The sequence below is a fragment of the Pipistrellus hanaki genome (assembly GCF_964339955.1).
Source record: "Pipistrellus hanaki genome assembly, chromosome: X".
NCBI lineage: Eukaryota > Metazoa > Chordata > Mammalia > Chiroptera > Vespertilionidae > Pipistrellus > Pipistrellus hanaki.
In genome coordinates, this window is record NC_140524.1 from 93,602,999 (window position 1) to 93,624,120 (window position 21,122).

Sequence of the window (21,122 nt, forward strand, 5' to 3'; positions counted from 1 at the left end):
AGGGAAAAACACTTAAAAAACATTTTAATAATGTACTAATGTCTTTAACCTGAAGTCAAAACTTCTGGGTAAGGGTAATGCCTTACGCAGTGGTCGGCAAACTCATTAGTCAACAGAGCAGCAAGTTTGCCGACCGCTGCACTAAGCCAAAACGGCTAGAGCTTAATTTCTAGTTCTTTAATTATGCATGACTTATAGTATTTTCATGTTTGTTAAAAGGCTATTTCTATTTCCTTTGTCTGAGAACTACATCCATTCCCTATTTACATTTTTTGACTTGGTTTGTGTTTTTTTTTTTTTTTTTTAAAAACTAATTTATATATAGTATTGTTTGCAGTGTATAATTTGGCCTTTTGTAAGAGGCATTTAAATTTTTTCATCCAGGGTATTGTTTGGCTTGGTTTATAGGTTGCCTACGCAGACATTTTATTATATTTTTAAAAATATGTATTTTTATTGATTTCAGAGATGGAAGGGAGAGGGAGAGAGAGACAGAAACATAAATGAGAATCGATCGGCTGCTTCCTGCATGCCCTCACTGGAGATCGAGCCCACATCTGGCATGCCCCCCGACCGGAATTGAACCCGGGATTCCCCCACCAACTCCACAGGTCGAGGCTCCATCCACTGAGCCAAACCAGCTAGGGTACAGACATTTTAAATGTTGGTGTGGTCAAATTGCTCCTTTGTACTAAGCCTTTCCCAGTTCAATATTACAGAAGATATCTGTGTTTTCTTGTATTACTTTCATAGCATCATTTAAAAAACACAATCGAAACAAACCAACCGAAAAAACACTAATTCTCTGACCCACTGAAATTTACTCTAATGAAACTAATTTTGGAATCCCGCTATAACCCATCACTCACCAAGATGCAAGTCCCAACACAATTCCACAAAATACTCCATTCCCACTGATTAGCTTTATGATCATTACCATGCACTAAGTTCAGCTTTTCCTTCCAATCCAGGATGAAAAAGTCTACCAGGATTACCCAGATGCCGGCATCCTCATTAACTCTCCCTCCGAACAAATCAGGGGCTAATTCAGCAGCTAATTTCCTGATTATTTTGGCAACCTCCTCTCTCTGGACAGGGACCCCTCTCGAGTCCCAATTTGCCCATAATGGTTAAGAAACAACAACGGTGGTTGAAAACATGCATTTCCTTTATTTAAACAACCTCTTATCCATTAATATTTACAAGTACATGAAAGGAATCCATAACAACTTTACTTTCTCTAAAGCAGGTTTTCTTACTATTGCCATTTTGGGGCAGATAACTCCTTATGCACTGTAGGATGTTTAGCTTCTACTCCCCAGATGCCAGTAGCATCCTTCCTATTTTCTAACTACAGTATTTATACAGGCAAGTTTTTTTCCCCTTTATTTAGAACTGGTATTTCACTTTTGCCTTTTCTACTACATAAGCTATACCTATCAAATATTTAAGAAGTCAATATACAAACAATACAACTACAATTGAGCAGCACTTTCTAAGAGAAGCAAAGAAACTACACTAAATGATACTACTTGGCAGTATTAGGAATAAAATGACTAAAATGGGTTCAAATTGACTAAAACTATTAATCACATCTAATATTCAATACTACATATACATCATTCATGCAGCTAAAAGATAGTTATGCAAACTACGTTAATATAAAAGAATACAACCAAGATTAAGATAGCAAATAAAACCTATATAGCCTATTTTTAAACAAATAAAACCTATACAGCCTATTTTTAAACAAATAAAACCTACATAGCCTATTTTTAAACAAATAAAACCTACATAGCCTATTTTTAAACAAATAAAACCTATACAGCCTATTTTTAAACAAATAAAACCTACATAGCCTATTTTTAAACAAATAAAACCTACATAGCCTATTTTTAAACAAATAAAACCTATACAGCCTATTTTTAAACAAATAAAACCTATTAGCCTATTTTTAAACAAATAAAACCTATACAGCCTATTTTTAAACAAATAAAACCTATACAGCCTATTTTTAAACAAATAAAACCTACATAGCCCTCCTTCAAGCCTCTCTCATGTCTTCACCAATCCTGTGGCCAAGTTATTGGACTGACAGGATGCCCTATGTTTTATTCCAATTGGAACTCTGAACTCTCCAACCTGAGGCATCCACTTTCACCTGCTCCTGCCCTGTATTGATCCTTCCTTTTAGCTCTTATATTTTCGGTCCATGCCATGGGATTGGGAGTCTGGGAGTCAACGCCTTTTTATCCTTCAATAAAGTTTCTAAAGTGTCTGTAAAAAAAAAAACCCAAAAAACCTACATAGCCTATTTTTAAACAAATAAAATCTATTAGCCTATTTTTAAACAAATAAAACCTATTAGCCTATTTTTAAACAAATAAAACCTATACAGCCTATTTTAAAACAAATAAAACCTATACAGCCTATTTTTAAAGAAATAAAACCTACATAGCCTATTTTTAAACAAATAAAACCTACATAGCCTATTTTTAAACAAGAAAATATAAGAAAGTACATGTACGACGGACGATTCACTCTCATCAACAAAATCTACCGTAAGCAAAGTTATCGACATCCAAAAAAAGCCAAATCACCACACGTAAAATTATCAAACATAATCCTAAAAGCATAAACACGAGGATTTGGAAAAGACAGAACTTTAACAAAAGTCCCATTGTGAGCTCAGTCTCATAAAGAGTCTTTTGATGAATTAACGAAAGTCTACGCATTATCCTTTTGGGGGAAGCAAACTCGACGAAACGGCATGCTTTTCAAACGACACTACAGAACAACGTCATCGTACCTACAGCTGAACCTTTTTTACGTTAACCTTCTATTTTCCCTACTCTATCCGAACGTGACATCTTAACAGCGTAATCTTAGCCTTTGCACCCTTTGAATTTTTCTAAACGCATCTAGGAACACCTGACCCCCGGGTCGCCCGGGAGCCGGAGAGGAGCTGTCTCCGTGTCCCCGGCTAGCCTTTCTTCTTGGTGTGCGTCAGGATGTGGGACTTGAGGTTGGTGGACTGCGCGAACTTCTTGTCGCAGCCCTCGAAGGGGCAGACGTAGGGCCGGTCGCCGGTGTGGATGCGCACGTGGGTGCGGAGGTTGAAATCGAGCGAGAAGCACTTGCCGCAGCCCTCGAACGTGCACCGGTAGGGCTTCTCGCCCGAGTGCACGAGCTGGTGCCGCCGCAGCTTGGAGCTTTCCACGAAGCCCTTGCCGCACTCGGCGCAGATGTGGCCCTTGGGGCCGTGCGTGTGCAGGTGCTTCCGCATGGACGCCGTATCCCGGAACATCTTGCTGCAGCCTCTCTGCAGGCAGGCCACGGTTCTCGGGATGTCATCCAGGGGCCTTCTGGGCTTCATTCTGGTAAACTCGGCCAGCTGGACGGGATCGGACAAGTCAATGCCGGGGAGGCCGCCCGGGGGGAGTTTCTTCCCCGTCATGTACTCGGAGTAATCGGGAGAGGGGCTCGGCGGGCTCGCCGCGCTCTGCTTTTCCTCGGCCTCGTCTCCTTCGGCCTGGTCTCCTTCGCCTACGGGAGACCACATGGCGACGGAGAACTCGCCCTCCAGGGTGCGGATCCGCACCCGCTTCTGCTCCCACTTCCTGCCGCCGCCCTCGGAGCCGCTGCCCTCGGAGCTGCCGCCCGCCGCGCCCGCGCCCGCGCCCTTGGCGGGGCGCTTCTTACCGTGGCCGCCGGCTCTTTCGGTGCCGCGGCCGGCGGCGCTCGGCGGGCCGTGGCTGGGCTTTTTGTCGTGGCCGCTGCGCTTCTGGACCTTCTTGCCGGCCGGGGCGGCGGAGACTGACAGGGAAGCCACAGTCCGCGGAAAGCAGACATAGTCCTCGTCCTTGTCTTCGTCGTCGTCGTCGTCGGAGGAGGAGGAGGAGGACGAGGAGGACGACGACGAGGAGGACGACGACGAGGAAGAGGACGAGGACGAGGATGAGGACGACTCCTCCTCCTCCTCTTCCTCCTCATCGTCCTCCTCCAAGACCAGCGGCGGCACAGGTACCTCGTGGCAGCTAGCCTGCTCGTCGTCGGAGCCGGAGTAGCCCACCACCTCCTCGCGGGTCTGCACCTCGACCTGGTCCCCTTCGTCGGCGTTCGCCACGAGCGGCTGCAGCGCGATCAGAGGGGAGCTGTGGTGGCCGCCGTGGACCCAGTTGCCGCTGAAATCGGGAATCGCGACGGTTTCCATCGCTGCGGGCTGCGGGGGGATGTTCTCCACGGCCATATTCTCCACAGCCCAATCCCCCGCGGCGATATTCTCCACAGCGATGTTCTCTGTGGCCATGTTCTCCACAGCGACGTTCTCCACAGCAATGTCCTCCATGGCCAGGCTCTCTAGGGCGATGTGCTCCAGAGGGATGTTCTCCGCGGAGATGTTCTCCAGAGGGATTGCCTCCAAAGAGATGCTACTCAGGTCGAAATTCTCCAAAGAGATATTGTCCAGGGTGAGACCGTCCAGGGAGAGGCCCTCCAGGTGGACCCGGTGCATTTCCAGATACTTGGCAGCCTCCTCCACGTCCTCGCGGGTGATGTAGATGAAGTTATTGGAAGCCATGGCTGGGCGCCCTGACGAGGCTTTCGCTGAGGAGGCGGCTTTCGCTGAGGAGGCGGCTTCCGCTGAGGAGGAGGCGGAGGCGGCGGAGGCGGCTGCGCGGCAGGCGGCGGCGAAGCTGAGGAGGAGGAGCGCGAAGCTGAGGAGGAGGAGCGCAGGGCGGCTCCGAGCGGCGAAAGGCGCGAAGAGCAGGGAACCCGCGGTTTTAGGCTTTAGACGCGGGGGATTCTGGGCATCCTGGTACCCAGCGCATGCGCGTCCCGTCACCCTGGAAGCACCCGGCCGGCGCATGCGTGCAGACTGCGGTCGCCGCTCACACGTACCGATAAGAGAGGCCTCCGGCCCCTTCGCTCTGCCGACCCGCTATTGCTGCTTCGATATTAATTCTCTAACCAGGTACTTTAATTTTTCTATATTTCACTTCCGTTTATTTTATCCATCTGTCTCCTCGGTGTATAACAGTATGGGGGGGGCTTTTTAATATTTATACTCTTTTTTCCCCTCTTAATTGCACGGACCCACACTTTATAGATCGTTTGATAGTATTCGTGATAGTTGACCGTGGGATTGCTTGTCTTGTCCTTTAAATAGGAATGCTTCTAAGTTAAGGTGACCAGACGTCCCGATTTTTAACAATTTGTCCCGCGGCGTTTAAAAAAGTCCCGATTTTGGGGAGGAATCTTTTAAATCTTTTGGATTTTTTTTTAAAACGCCGCGGGACGCGGGACAAGTTGTTAAAAATAGAGACGAGACTGTCCCGCCAAAAGCGGGACGTCTGGTCACCTTATTCTAAGTGCTATATCATTAGGAAGCACCCAACTATTCCTACTCTTAGTAAAGATTTTTGGGTTTTAGCCATTAATAGATACTGAATTTTATTAAAGGTTTCAATATCTGCTGCGATGAGGATTCCCCTCCCCTTTAATGTTTAATAGTGATTCCCACATTCAAATAGACTAATGTTAAACTATCCTTGCTTTGTTTAGATATATCATGCGATTGCAGATATTTTTGGTGCTTTTATCTGAGTTATATTGGCTTAAGAAAAAATCTTAGTTTCTCTATGTGCTCTGGAAAGTTTAAACTAAATTGGAATTAAAAAGAAAAATCGTTTCCTGCAAGATTTGAAAGAATTCCACCTACGAAACTTTCAGAGGCATCCTTCCTCAACTTTCTTAATTTCTCCCATTGTAATTACCTGTGTATATACTTTTTTCCTCTCTTCTGTGGGCTTTATTTAGACTATTTATTATTTTCTTAATAACTATCCAGGATTTTGAAAATTTCTTTACAGAGATGAACAAAGAACATTTTAATAATTGTTCTAATTTTCTATCAGCTGTCATTCCCCAATCTGACTGCTAACTCTGTCTATAGAAGCTTTCTCCTATTGTTTAATCTTTTTCTCCTTCAAAGAACTAATGCGTGGACTTAACAGTTATATTTTTTATTTTTTCCAATTTCTATTTTCCAATTATTATTTTCTGCCTATATCCTTACAAATTATAATAATTTCTGAACTATTTTATAGTTTTTCCTCTTCTTCAGTTGCTTATCTGATTTACTTTCACTTATTTCATAACTACCTAAGGCAATGAATTTTCCTTTTAAATGTACTGCAATTATTGTTTTGAATAAAACTGGACAATTTTTATATACTATGAGCACTTAAAAATAAATTATGGTACAGATTTGGACATAATTATTTTTTTCTTATTAACAGCTTTTATGATCAGACTTTTTCATACCAATGTGCCAAATATTAAGAGGTAGGAGTCTCTTTTGTTACACGTTTTTATCTTTGTGCTTTCTCCATTTTCGTTTTGATGGTTTGTTACTTGGTACAGTAAGATTTACAGCAATTTTCATTGTGGATTATACTCCATATGATTAAGTGCTCTGTCTCATTTAATGCTTTAGTCATATTTTCTATTCACATGGTATTTTCTTTTTGTTTTTATTGATTTTAGAGAGGAAGGGAGAGAGATAGAGATAGAAACATCAATGATGAGAGAGAATCATTGATCAGCTGCCTCCTGCACACCCCCCACCAGGTATGGAGCCCGCAACCCAGGCATGTGTCTTTGGCTGGAATTGAACCTGGGACCCTTCAGTCCACAGGCTGATGCTCTATCCACTGAGCCAAACCGGCTAGGGTCACATGGTATTTTCTATTCAACTCAGTGTACTTTGTCTTTTTAAAATTATGTTGGTTTTAGTTATATTTTTTAAAGAAAATATTTTTATTGATTTCAGAGAGGAAGGAGGAGAGGGGAAGAGGGGGAGGGAGAGGGAGAAGAAAAGAGGGAGAAAGGGGGGGAGAGAGAGGGGAGAAACAGAGAGAGAGGGAGAGGGAGAGAGAGAGAGAGAGAGAGGGAGAGGGAGAGAGATATCAATTATGAGAGAGAATCACTGACTGGCTGCCTCCTGCACGTCCTCTTACTGGGGATCGAGCCCACAACCTGGGCATGTGTCCTTGTCCATAATTGAACCCGGGACCCCCCAGTCCGCAGCCCGACACCCTATCCACTGAGCCAAACCAGCTAGAGCAGTGGTCGGCAAACTGTGGCTCGCGAGCCACATGCAGCTCGTGAGCTGCAGATTGCCGCTGTCAACTAATGAGTTTGCCGACCACTGCCTTAGGGAAAAACACTTAAAAAACATTTTAATAATGTACTAATGTCTTTAACCTGAAGCCAAAACTTCTGAGTAAGGGTAATGCCTTACACAGTGGTCGGCAAACTCATTAGTCCATATGCGGCTCTTGAGCCGCAGTTTGCCGACCACTGTGCTAGGGCTTGTACTACTACTTTTGACTGAGATTCTTATAAACTGAATTTAAATGCTTTCATTTGTGATTTGAGTATTTTCCATAAAACCACTAACAACACATAAAGAATAAAAAAAATTTAAATCTGTTACCTGCACAAAATATCCTTAGCTGCTGGACCGGTGATATAAGTTGCAAATGAGTGGTAAACAGATCAACAAATGCTCCAGGATAAATAATGAAGAGGAAAATTCCAAAGCCATTAAATCGAACTTGTTCTCTAAGAAATTACATAAGAAAAAGAAATTTAGCACTAGTATTCACTTGTAAAATTAATAATGTATGTAATTTTAGTACTTCCCACTATAGTTCAGATTCTTATAGAAAAACAAGACTCTCTGGACAGTCAAAAAGTTATACCTACATATATGATTATCGAGCTATCATTTATCTACATCTCATAATTTTACAATAACATACATATTTGGTCATTGATGAAATTGCATTTTATAAAATGGCATTCTGAAATAGACTTTTAACTTGAAAATTCTTAGAAATCAATATGCTGAACAAATAGCTTAAATTAGTCATATATATATATATATATATATATATATATATATATATAGTTTAATATTTCTATGAGAAACTAAATAAAAAACATTTTTATGGCCAAAACCGGTTTGGCTCAGTGGTAGAGCGTCAGTCTGTGGACTGGAAGGTCCCAGGTTCGATTCCGGTCAGGGGCATGTATGTTGGTTGTGGGCACATCCCCGGTAGGGGGTGTGCAAGAGGCAGCTGGTCGATGTTTCTCTCTCATCAACGTTTCTAGCTCTCTATCTCTCTCCTTTCCTCTCTGTGAAAAATCAATAAAATATATTAAAAAATAAATAAATAAATAAATAAAATATATTAAAAGAAGAAAAAAAAAGGGTGAGTCCCTGCTTCCATGCTGGCAGGTGTGGTCAGGGAACTGAGTCATCATGTTTAAAAGAAAAAAAAAATTATGGTTTAGTCTGAATTATTTACAGAGGACACAGTAGAAAATATAATTCAAGTACATTATCTAAATATTCATATTTGTCTTAGCTTTTATATTATTATTATTATTTTGTTAATCCTCACCTGATATTTTTCCATTGATTTTTAGGAGTAGAAGGGAGGTGGAGAGACAGAGAGAAAGAAACATCTATGCCAGAGAGACATATCGATTGGTTGCCTCCCACACACGCCCGGACCAAGGCCGAGGAATGAGCGTACAACCAAGGTATGTGCCTGTCCTTGACCAGAATCAGAACCCGGGACCCTTCAGTATGTGGGCTGACAGTCTATCCACTGAGCCGAACTTGCTAGGGCTGTCTCTGCTATTATAAATTAAGTAGAGGTTTATCTAAGTTTATTCATGTTAAACTAAGTACCGTTAAAAATGTATTATGCTCAGACTTTCCTTAGGAGAACTATATATCAATTCATCCTCTAAAAATGGAATTCTACTTAGCCTCATAAGACCAAATAGTTAGTCTGAAAAAAGCATTATCTAAATACACTGTGCTATCACTTAGTACTAAATATATCAGAGGACTGTATAAATTCACTTTATCTTGGCAGTTGTGATTTTATTTTTAAAAAAATTAACCACATTATACTGTGAACTATTAAACTGTTAATAACAATGCTTTTATTAATATATGTAAAACCCTAAGGGCTGCAAGGCTAAAAAATGTGGAAGCAAAGGTGAAAGAGATTTTTATTTTTTTTTAAAATATATTTTATTGATTTTTTACAGAGAGGAAGGGAGAAAAAGAGGGACAGAGAATTAGAAACATCGATGAGAGAAACCAGCTGCCTCCTGCACACCCCCTAACAGGATGTGCCCACAACCAAGGTACATGCCCTTGACCGGAATTGAACCTGGGACCTTTCAGTCCGCAGGCTGACGCTCTATCCACTGAGTCAAACCGGTGTCGGTGAAAGAGATTTTTAAAAAGGCAGCCACCCACTTAAACCACTGCACAGCACATCTGTGTGGCAGCATGTGCTCTGTCACGATGAGGATTATTGCCAATCTATAGACTCTTGTTCATAAGCAAGTGGAAAGTAATAAGAGGTGATTAAATCTTCTCCTCAAAAACCTTTAACCAGGTCTATACACCGAAGGGAGTATTTTAATATATTTTTGTAAATACATCATTACAAAATAATTATTTTGTATTTTACTAAAAAAATATTATTTACTAAATAAATGTATTAAATGTCTTTAAATGTATTAAACGACACATTCCCATTAGCATGTGTACTCCTCAGGCAGTAATTATCAGCGGGAGTGACTCGCCCATCATGATTTTATAGGTTTAGGAACCTTTAAAATAGCCAGCTATAATTACAATACAATTGGGCAGTCACAACCAAAGGAGGGCATGATACTTGAAGGAAGTCCTAGTTCTCATCCTTCCTTATCTTGTTCGCTGTTTTGATAGGCTGTGAAATTTGTTACAAGTCCAGAGCTTCCAATGTTCTTGCTCTAGTTAGCAGAGGCCAGGAGTTGAAGCAGGAAAGGATTTCAACTGATAAGCCAGAGAGAGTACTAAGAAGGCAATGCAAAGGTATCAGTCTGACCCAGTGATGAACAGAAAGATTAGATTTCAGGATTAGATGAAAATCATGAAGCACCCTGAGGATAGAACTGTGCTGGTAGAGGGCAATGGACAGAAAGACCCGGATTATAGTTATACATACGATTAACGGAGCAGATTCATCACTATATAACTCTCCTCTGCGAAAGAGAGGCACCTCAAAATAATAATTACAGATATACACTGGGTAGCATGCACAGAAAGAAAAATATCAAATGTTAGCAGATTTTAATAAAATCTCCGAAATGCAAGCTGCTTTGCATGTAGTAGGAATAAAAAGATAAATAGCATTACCTAATGGCTGCTATCCCGTGTCCAATTTCATGTACGACACCGCTAATGAGGACTGCAGCGAAGAAATAGGTCAGTTGGTTGACGGGTAAATTTATACCGGGAACCTATAAATTTCATAGACACAAGGATAAGCACACACTTGGATACCAAGAGAACATGATGTTCACTTTGTATTAAAAGCTTAAACTTCAAAGCTGATAGTTCTAAAAACTAAAAATAATGTGAATATCAATGGTTCATTTTTTTCATTTCTATCATAATAAAAGTAAAACCACCAGTCATTTTTTTTGAAGCAGGCCGCTTTTGAATTAAGCAAAATACCAATCTAAAGAGAACAGGAAACATCAGGTTAAAAAGCTGAAACTTTAGCTTCCTGCAGTTTTCACCACGGGAAAGAATGAGAGAGCCTGGCAAAGTGCTAGGGGCCAGGGAGTGTGAAGTGACATTGCAGTCAGCTGGATGCCTGATGTGGGAATTCTTGTTACAGTTCCTGGTTCTTCCTCTATTCCTCTTCAGTGTTTCCCAACGTGAGGTATGCGTACCCCCAGGGGCACGGGAAGAGTTTGGTGGGGGTACACGTTGCACCGGGGTTTAGTGGGGATATGCACTGCACCGTGCTTAGCTGCGCCTAATTCTACGTTCTCATGAGTACGAGGGGTACTCGGCGTTACGAAAATTATAGAAGGTGTACACATATGACAAAAGTTTGGGAATCACTGCATATTGTTATTGCAGGGTTCCAAGAACTTATGTGAATAATAGGATATCATCACCCCCATCAATGGATTTTCCTTTTAGTATTCTCAAGTTATATGAGAGTCGTAAATTAAAGGTAGTGTAATAAAGCGCCTTGTTGGTGTAGGACTACTATACCCTCCATTACTTTGATTGCATCGGTTTTCCAGTACATGGGTAGGAGCAAAGTGATACATAAATATTGTATTAAAATTGATATTCAATTCAGAAGGTATAGCATTTGGAACATTCATAGATATTAAGGACCTGTGAAGAATGAGTTGTCTTGTGCCCTAACCGGCTTGGCTCAGTGACTAGATCGTCGGCCTGCAGACCAAAGGGTCCTGGGTTTGAATCCAGCAAGGGCATGAACCTTGGTTGCAGGCTTCTCCCGGCCTGGGCCCTGGTTGGGGCTCCTGCAGGAGGCAATCTATCAATGTCTTTCTCTCACATCGATGTTTCTCTCTGTCTTTCCCGCTCCCTTCCACTCTCCCTAAATTCAATAGAAAAATATCCTCAGGTGAGGATTAACAACAAAAAGTTGTTTTTTTTTGTTTTTGTTTTTGTTTTTTTTTTGTTTTTTTACAAAAAGTTGTCTTGCAAACATATGCTCCTAAGATGTTGTATAGGTATTCAGCATTGCATACACAAGGGAAGTTTGTGATTTAAAGGCTGCATGACAAATTATTTTATTTTTTTAAATATATATATATATTTATTGATTTTTACAGAGAGGAAGGGAGAGGGGGAGCTAGAAACATTGATGAGAAAGAAACATCAATGAGCTGCCTCCTGCACACCCCATCCCCTTCAGGGGATGTACCCGAAACCAAGGTACATGCCCTTGACCGGACTCGAACCTGGACCCTTCAGACCACAGGCCGATGCTCTATCCACTGAGCCAAACCAGTTAGGGCTTATTTTATTTTTTTAAATATACTTTTCATTGTTGATAGCATTACAGATATTTTCCATTTTCCCCTCCTTTACTGCCCTCTAAATTATTATTTTTTTAGATACCCAAGAATCTGCTCATAAGATAAATAATCACTCCCAAGTTATGTCAATTGTTGAGAGATTCTATAAATTAGGCTAAGTGGGGCCCTCCAGGGATTAATACTATACTGAGCATCTATTTCTCACAGTCCAGGAGTTGGGACCCTGAAGGTATCCTTCTGGAGGAAATTCTTCCTTTCTATTATTAACTATTGTTTTAAATTAATTATAAAGTATGTCTAAAGCAGGAAAACATGAAAACTCAAAAGATAAAGAGAAGCCTATAATCTTGTTCCCAGAACACAAAAAACATTCTCAATGTTTTGATGCATGTCTTTCTATCTTTTCATGTACACTTATTTTTTAAAATTGGGCTTTTATTATGAATACTAGAGCCCTGGTGCACGAAATTTGTGCTCTGGCGGGAGTGGGGGGTTGTGGGGCGTGAAGGGGGTTCTCAGCCTGGCCTGTGCTTTCGCCCCATGATCTATCACCCACAGAGGGAGGCCCCGTCCACCTGCCGCAGCCTGCCAGCTGGTGGCCTGGGCCTCCCTCTGCGGGGCAATTGTGGGGTGATGGTGTCCCCTCCCTCCCCCGCCCCCAGACCAATCGAATCTTCACTGGCCTTGGCTGGCCTGGGACCAGTGCATGTCATAGCATGGTTGTCCGGATAGTCATTTTGCTGTTCGGCTGTTTGGCCGGCTTACATATTACTCGTTTATTATTATAGATGGTTTTAAAATCTGACCCTTTCATTTAGTAGTTCCACAAAAATTTCCCCATGAGTATTTTCTGATTTAACATGTTTTTAACAGCTGCATTTTAATCTATGGAATAGATTGTTGGGCATTTAATTGTCTTAAAAAATTCTGCTTTTTTGTTTTGTTTTGTTAATCCTCACCAAAAGATATTTTTCCATTGATTTATAGAGAAAGTGGAAGGGAAAGGGAGAGACAGAGAGAAACATCTATGTGAGAGAGATACATCAATTGGTTGCCTAATACACACAACCGGACGAGGGCCGGGGAACTTGCACCAAGGTACATACCCTTGACGGGAATTGAACCCAGGACCATTCAGTCTGCAGGCTGATGCTTTCTATCCACTAAGCTAAACTGGCTAGGGCTAAGTTTCTGCTCTTATAAATACTATAATAAACATAATTTGACACATATATCCAAATATTTTGGGGAGATAAATTATTAGACAAGCATGGTTGGTCAGGCTCCAGAGAAATATCACTTGAGTTAGACCAGTGGTCGGCAAACTGGGGCTTGCGAGCCACATTCGGCTCTTTGGCCTCTTGAGTGTGACTCTTCCACAAAATACCACGGCCTGGCCAAAACCGGTTTGGCTCAGTGGACAGAGTGTTGGCCTGTGGACTGAAGAGTCCCAGGTTCGTTTCCGGTCAAGGGCATGTACCTTGGTTGTGGGCACATCCCCAGTTGGGGGTGTGTGCAGGAGGCAGCTGATCGATGATTCTCTCTCATCAATGTTTCTAATTCTCTATCCCTCTCTCTTCCTCTCTGTAAAAAATCAATAAAATATATTTAAAAACAAACAAACAACAACAACAAAAAATACCATGGCCTGGGCGAGTCTATTTTGAAGAAGTGGCGTTAGAAGTTTAAATTTTAAAAATTTGGCTCTCAAAAGAAATTTCAATCATTGTACTGTTGATATTTGCCTCTGTTGACTAATGAGTTTGCCGACCACTGGGTTAAACAGTTTGCCTCTATCACTAAATAGCTAAGTGACCTGGAGAAAATTCAATTATTTCCCCACTTCAAGTTCCTCATCTTTAAAATGGAAGCAACCAAATTTAATAAGAGAGTGATTTTAAGGATTACATGAGATAATCCTTGTCCAATGTTTAAAATTATGCCTCACAGAAAGGGTAAACAAATGCTATTACACAAAATCTGAAGGACTTTCATACATACCAAACTGCTAACAGCAGACACTTGCATAACTTGGGCAAGCTCATTTTATTCAAATTGGCAATTTTAAAAAAATAATATATTTTATTGATTTTTTACAGAGAGGAAGGGAGAGGGAGAGAGAGCTAGAAACATCGATGAGAGAGAAACATCGATCAGCTGCCTCCCACATCCCCCCCACTGGGGATGTGCCTGCAACCAAGGTACATGCCCTTGACTGGAATTAAACCGGGGACTTTTCAGTCCGCAGGCCAAAGCTCCATCCACTGAGCCAAACCGGTTTCTGCTCAAATCAGCAATTTGAGAGAAATTCAAAGCATCCCGTCCTAGCCGGTTTGGCTCAGTGAATAGAGCATTGGCCTGCGGACCAAAAGGTTTCAGGTTTGATTCCGGTCAAGAGCACAAATCTCAGTTGTAGGCTCTTCCCCAGCCCGGGCCTTGGTTGGGGCACGTGTAGGAGGCAACCACTCAATGTATTTCTCTTACATCGATGTTTCTCTCTGTCTTTCCTTCTCTTCTACTCTCCCTAAAAAAAAAAAAAAATCAATGAAAAAATATCCTTGGGTGAGGGGAAAAAAAAAAAAAAAGCATCTCATTGTTTTGATGTATATTTCTTTGATCATTATTAAAGCTGCACTTACCCCTACTTTTGACCCCTGATAGGTCTTCTATTCATGATTTGCCTATTTTATTCTTTTAGAGTATTCATATTTTTCTTAGAGCTCTGTAAGATAACTTTGAATATTAGTTATCAGTCCTCCCTAATACATCACAGATGTATTTACAAGTTTCTTTGCCGTTAGTTTTTTTAATATATAAAAATGTTATGTAATCAAATCTATTAATATTCCTATTTTCTGCCATTAGTTTTATGGTTATGTCTTCCTTATTCTGTGTTCATATAAACAGAAACCTGTTTTTTTCTTTTCAAGATCTTTTATGAGTTCATGTTTTAATTTTAATTCATTCAATTTTAGTTTATTTTTGTGTACAACGGAGGAATTTCACTTTTTAAGTCCCCTTTAGTAACTGAGGAGGAGATTCAAACCATGCTGCATAGACAGCTTTCTAAATTCATTAGTAATTCCAAGTGTCTTTTCCTTAGTTTTCATAATTATCATTTTTGACGTATACATAAAATTTCACTGACAATCCCATAACTTATCCATTTGTATATATATTGTGGTTGTTTCCAGTTCTTCGTAGTAATAAATAATATTAGGGAAATACTACTTTAAAAAAATATTTTATTTTTATTTTTTGAGAGAGAATGGAAGGAAGGAAGACAGAGAAACATCGATGTGAGAGAGACACATCGATTGATTGCCTCCAGCAAACACCCTGACTAGGGATGGAGCCTACAACCAAGGTACATGCCCTTGACTGGAATCAAACCCGGGACCCTTCAGTCCACAGGCTGATGCTCTATCCACTGAGCCAAACCAGCTAGGACGGGAAAATACTACTTTTGGTTAATGCTACTTTTCCCCTAAATTTAGGCCACTTATGATGCTGATTATATAGTCCTCTTTACCCAGTCTCTACTCAGCACCTCTTTTCAAGAACATCAGTGGATTTTTTTCTACATACCAGCTTCATTCCCATGTTGTGAGGCATCTTTCTGTTCGAATTAGTAGTTTCCTTTTCTCTGACCCCTTTCTAAATGTTATGTACTGAAGATTAATTCTCAAACATTCCCACTATATCACAAAGTATCCTGGTTACTTTGCCTTTATGTCAAATAAATCAGTAGGCTTGATCTAATATAATAGGACAGCAGTTTTCAACTGGTGTGCTACAAGAGTTTTTAAAATGTGCAGTACCTGAGTATTTTATCAGTGGCCCTGACCTCCTCCCTTAGATCGCCAAATAAAAAATGACAACAGCCGCCCTAGCCAGTTTGGCTCAGTCAATTGAGTGTTGGCCTGCGGACTGAAGGGTCCTGGGTTCGATTCCAGTCAAAGGCATGTACCTCAGTTGCAGGCTGTATCCCCAGTCTTGGTTGAGGTGCATGTGGGAGGCAACCAATGGATGTGTCTCTCTCACATTAATGTTTCTCTCTGTCTCTCCCCCTCCCTTCCACTCTCTCTGAAAATCAATGGAAAAATATCCTCAGGTGAGGATTAACAACAAAAAAATTACAACAGCCAACACAACAAAAGCTGCCTGGTGTGAATGCCTTGCCCTGAACCATATAAATAGGTCATATAATCGGGTTACATCTTATTAGTCATGTCACATAATAATGTTGAGTCTGGTTAATTCTTGGCATGAGAAATCCTATATAATAAAGAGTTAATATGCAAATTAATCCTCACACCCTTACAAGATGGCTGCCTATGACCAGGCCAGCAGGAGGGTTAGTGAGGGAGGACCAAACACTGAACAAGCAGGCTGCGTGGGTGACCAGGCCAGCAGGGGGGTTAGTGAGGGATGACCAAACAACTGAACAAGCAGGCTGTGTGGGGCGACCAGGCCGGCAGGGGGGTTAGTGAGGGATGACCAAACACTGAACAAGCAGGCTGTGTGGGTGACCAGGCCGGCAGGGGGGTTAGTGAGGTACGACCAAACAACTGAACAAGCAGGCTGTGTGGGGCGACCAGGCTGGCAGGGGGGTTAGTGAGGGGTTAGTGAGGTACTACCAAACAACTGAATAAGCAAGCTGTGTGGGGCGACCAGGCCGGCAGGGGGGGTTAGTGAGGAACGACCAAATAACTGAACAAGCAAGCTGTGTGGGGCGACCAGGCCGGCAGGGGGGTTAGTGAGGTACGACCAAATAACTGAACAAGCAAGCTGTGTGGGGCGACCAGGCCGGCAGGGGGGTTAGTGAGGTACGACCAAATAACTGAACAAGCAAGCTGTGTGGGGCGACCAGGCCGGCAGGGGGGTTAGTGAGGAACGACCAAATAACTGAACAAGCAAGCTGTGTGGGGCGACCAGGCCGGCAGGGGGGTTAGTGAGGAACGACCAAACAACTGAACAAGCAAGCTGTGTGGGGCGACCAGGCTGGCAGGGGGGTTAGTGAGGTACGACCAAACAACTGAACAAGCAGGCTGTGTGGGGCGACCAGGCCAGCAGGGGGGTTAGTGAGGAACGACCCAACGACTATTTCAATAAAGGGGTGGGGTGATTAGGCTGGCAGGGGGCATTGGGAGGTGATTAGTCCGGGGGGTGGGGCAGTGAGGGGCGACTAGGCTGGCAGGGAGGGACAGTTGGGGGGGACCAGGCCAGCAGGAGGGGGGCAATTAGGGGCAACCAGGCCGGCAAAGGGGGGCAGTAAGGGGTGACCAGGTCGGTGGGGGGGGCAGTTAGGAGCAACCAGGCCAGCAGGGAGGGGGCAGCTGGGGGCGACCTGACCAGCAGGGGGACAGTTAGGGTCGATCAGGCTGGTAGGGGAGGCAGTTACGGGCTACTAGGCAGGCAGGCAGATGAGTGATTAGGAGCTAGCAGTCCAGGATTGTGCGAGGGCAGTCAGACATCCCCCAAAAGGTCCTGGATTGGAGAGGGTGTAGGTTAGGCTGAGGGGACCCACCCCCCACATACAAATTTCGTGCACTAGACCTCTAGTATTTATATACAAGTATAAGCATCTGATTTTTTTTTAACAGTTACTTCGGAGCAAAAGGGTAATTATTATTTTGGTAAATCAATCAAAATTATACTTATTTCTTTGCCAAATTGTCAAAAAATATTTTTTTGGTATGCCGCAGAATTTTAGTAATCATTGGTGCGTGCCACGAGATGAAAAAGATTGAAAATTGCTGCAATAGGACATTGGTTCTTTCTCTTTATTATTTTATAGATGTAACAATGAGGTAAGGTAAGGATCTGAGCATGTGATTATACCAACAGATGGTACGTCTTATTTGCTAGCAATAGTACGCGACTGCCCATCTGTCTTGGCCGTGATCAAACAGGGTATTAGATGTACCAGAATACTGATCTCTCAACAGCAGAGTGCCAGGTTTTGGGGAATGAATACTGAGCCAGACTGTACGGAATTATAAGCTGAACAGAAGTATGTTCTCTAAGCTATCAGAGCTCATATCAGAGTCAGGAGGTAACATTCTTAACCGTATACATAAATATGCACGGCGAACTTGACTTCTTGCTTGTTCCAAAGCATGACTCTGAGCTCTATGGATAAAATGAGGAGCAAAAAGAAGAATTTATTTCTTCTTTGCATAACATTTTGCCATTCTAATCCTAGCAGGCAGAAAGGATAATGGTCATATTTTCTCCAAATCTGCTATTCCTATACTATTCTCTTCTTGGCAAACAATAACTAATTGAATATCCCCAGAGTTATACTAAACTCTCTCTTCATTAGCCTCACATTCAATTAATGGTCAAGGCCTGAGAACTCCACTCAAATAGATACCTTGAATCTACCCCCTTCATTCTACTTAACACTAATTTAGTTTAGATCTTTATCACTTCTCACATGAATATTCCAACTGCCCTCTTAAATAGTTTCCCCATCTCACCTGCTTTGGTTCATTGTGCATAGACCTGTTATCTATAGGTAAAATCAAAACTTCTTAGAATGGCCTTTCATAACCCAGACCCTACCAGTATCCCCCATCTTATCTCCTGTACCATACACCTTCTGCCATATACCTCCTAGACGTAAGTCAAAGTTACTTTATAGCTGCTTGAAGAACTGCTGGTCTTTCTTAAGGGAGTAGGATGGCTCTGAGGTCAATGGTGGATGAGTGATGGGACCCCCCCCCCCCCGCCCCAATTTACTAGCTGTGGCCATAGGCAAGTGACTTAACATCTCTGTGCCTTTGTTTTCTCATGTGTGAAATGTATCTCCAGATTGTTATAAGAATAAAATAAAATGGGCACAGAAACCTCACACAGGAAGCCCTGCATATTAACTAGGTTTTATTATTTTTAAAAAATATATATTTTATTGTTTTTTTACAGAGAGGAAGAGAGAGGGATAGAGAGCTAGAAACATCCATGAGATAGAATCATCGACCAGCTGCCTCCACACCCCCCACTGGGGATGTGACCGCAACCAAGGTACATGCCCTTGACCAGAATCGAACCTGGGACCCTTCAGTCTGCAGGCTGATGCTCTATCCACTAAGCCAAACTGGTTTTGGCTAGGTTTTATTATTATTATTATTTCCTTCACCTTTCCATGTTACATGGTTTCCTCTGTTACTGAGACGCTCAGTTGCTATCTTCCTTTCCCAGGCTATGTGGATTCTCTTCACTCTTCCCTTGAAGCACTCCTCTACTCTCCCCACAGTGGCAGGCCCATCTCAGCACGCCTTCTCTCTGTCCCACAGCACCTTCCGCTCTGTCCAACCATAGCATAAGCATAGCAGCTCTCCCTCTGAACTAAAACCTCCATGACTGCTAGGAACCGATTCTGTTCCTGGTATAAGCAGGACTCAACACAGGCCCAAGAGGCAGAATGCACACATTAAATGTTTGCTGAGAAACAAGTCATCTCTTCCAAGGCCTCGCCTGGAAAAATAACTTCTTTTAGCCTCTAAGAAAGAGCTATTATCATAGGGGAGTTTCTTTTTCTTAAATATATTTTTAGTGATTTCAATAAATCAATAAAGGGGAGAGGGAGAGAAAGACAGAAACATCAATGAGAGAGAATCATTGATCTGTTGCCTTCTGCACGCCCCCCACTGGGGATTGAGCCTGAAACCCGGGCATGTGTCATTGACTAGAATCGAACCTGAGACCTTTTAGTCCACAGGTCGCACTGTCCACTGAACCAAACCGGTTAGGGCGTAGGGGAGATTCTTTATCATTCGCTATAAATGACTTCTAAATTTTCCCATAGTGATCCAGCCTATAGATGCCACAAAGATATGAGTTTTTTAAAAAAAATCTATCACTAACTCTTAAACAGTCTATTCCGTTAATAAGAATATGATTAAACCCTAACCAGTTTGGCTCAATGGATCGAGTGTCGGCCTGGGGACTGAAGGGTCTCAGGTTCGATTCAGGTTAAAGGCATGTACCTTGGTTGCGGAAACATCCCCAGTGGGGGGTGTGCAGGAGGCAGCTAATTGATGTTTCTCTCTCATAGATGTTTCTAACTCTATCCCTCTCCCTTCCTCTCTGTAAAAGAATCAATAAAATATATATTAAAAAAAAGAATATGAGTAAAAATATAACATACCTGACTCATGGAAATGAAAACTACAAATTAAAAAATTTGAAATAAAAGTTAGCCAATGGAAAATCACTCTTCCAAACTCTAGAGCAGGAATTAATAAGGTATATAGGTTTACACAAGTGCTTTAAAATGAGAATTATTATAGAGTTCTTAAATGACCATGCTTAGTCTTTTATATTAACAATCATTTAACATCTCAAGACAACACATATTAAATCAAAACCCGTGTAATCTTGACAGTTTTAATGATGGTCCATTTGTTCTGTTACCTCTATTATTGCTACTACTACATATTGCAGCAATTCTTTGCTATATTCTTACTAATATTTTTGCTTAGGGAGATAATTTGAGAAATCATGCAACTTTTAATTTATTTTCATATTTAAATTACAGATTAGGAGTTATGTTATCCAAAAGAAATAGCTTATATCTATGTTTCAAAAGTTACTTTAAGCAAAAAGGCACTTACCACAACTTGTAGCACTTGTTCGTTGTGAAGTGAGGAGGAGGAGGAAGAGGAAGAAGAAGAGGAGGAAGAGGAAGAAGAGGAGGAGGAAGAAGAGGAAGAAGAGGAAGAATAAGAAGTGGAAGAGTCAGCCATCATTTGTGCTAAAGTCTGCATCAGCGTTTTCCCAAGGAGAAAAAAGGAGCTAAACATGGCAATTACGCCAAACACCATTCCAAAATTGAACCTGTTAAAAGGAAAAAATTCCGTAAGTGTATAATTAATTCTTCGTACTTCATGGGCTAAAAAATTCATTGACCAGGCAAATTTCATAGCTTCAAAATGTGCAAAAAATTCCAGTACCCCTATCTTTTTTCTTTTATAAATTTTATTGATTTTTTACAGAGAGGAAGGGAGAGGGAGAGAGAGCTAGAAACAGATGAGAGAGAAACATTGATCAGCTGCCTCTTGCACACCCCCTACTGGGGATGTGCCCACAACCAAGGTACATGCCCTTGACCGGAATCGAACCCTGGACCTTTCAGTCCGCAGACTGACAAACCGGTTTTGGCCCTATCT

At 41.9% G+C, this 21,122-nt stretch overlaps 2 protein-coding genes across 2 annotated transcripts in view; both read right to left on the reverse strand.

Annotated features, from left to right (window-relative positions):
* Positions 1-21,122, reverse strand: part of MBTPS2 (membrane bound transcription factor peptidase, site 2) — a 57,957-nt gene that overhangs the window by 24,247 nt on the left and 12,588 nt on the right. Inside the window, exons 3-5 of the mRNA XM_084869701.1 lie at positions 20,568-20,790; positions 10,274-10,377; positions 7,499-7,626 (exon numbers count right to left, since the gene is read on the reverse strand). Of these exons, the coding sequence (XP_084725827.1) occupies positions 7,499-7,626; positions 10,274-10,377; positions 20,568-20,790 (455 nt within the window). The remainder of the gene's footprint in view (positions 1-7,498; positions 7,627-10,273; positions 10,378-20,567; positions 20,791-21,122) is intronic.
* YY2 (YY2 transcription factor) lies at positions 1,156-4,626 on the reverse strand. The gene is made up of 2 exons (XM_084870034.1): positions 3,703-4,626; positions 1,156-3,546 (listed from the first exon to the last, which is right to left on the reverse strand). The coding sequence occupies exons 1-2, from the start codon at positions 4,577-4,579 to the stop codon at positions 2,984-2,986; spliced, it is 1,440 nt and encodes a 479-aa protein (XP_084726160.1). The 5' UTR covers positions 4,580-4,626; the 3' UTR covers positions 1,156-2,983.

Coding starts and splice junctions, on each gene's coding strand:
- YY2 (XM_084870034.1), bottom strand. CDS start 4,579: ATGGCTTCCAATAACTTCATCTACATCACCCGCGAGGACGTGGAGGAG. Junction 3,547..3,702: donor CGAAAGAGCCGGCGGCCACG/GTAAGAAGCGCC, acceptor GGTCTCCCGTAG/GCGAAGGAGACCAGGCCGAA.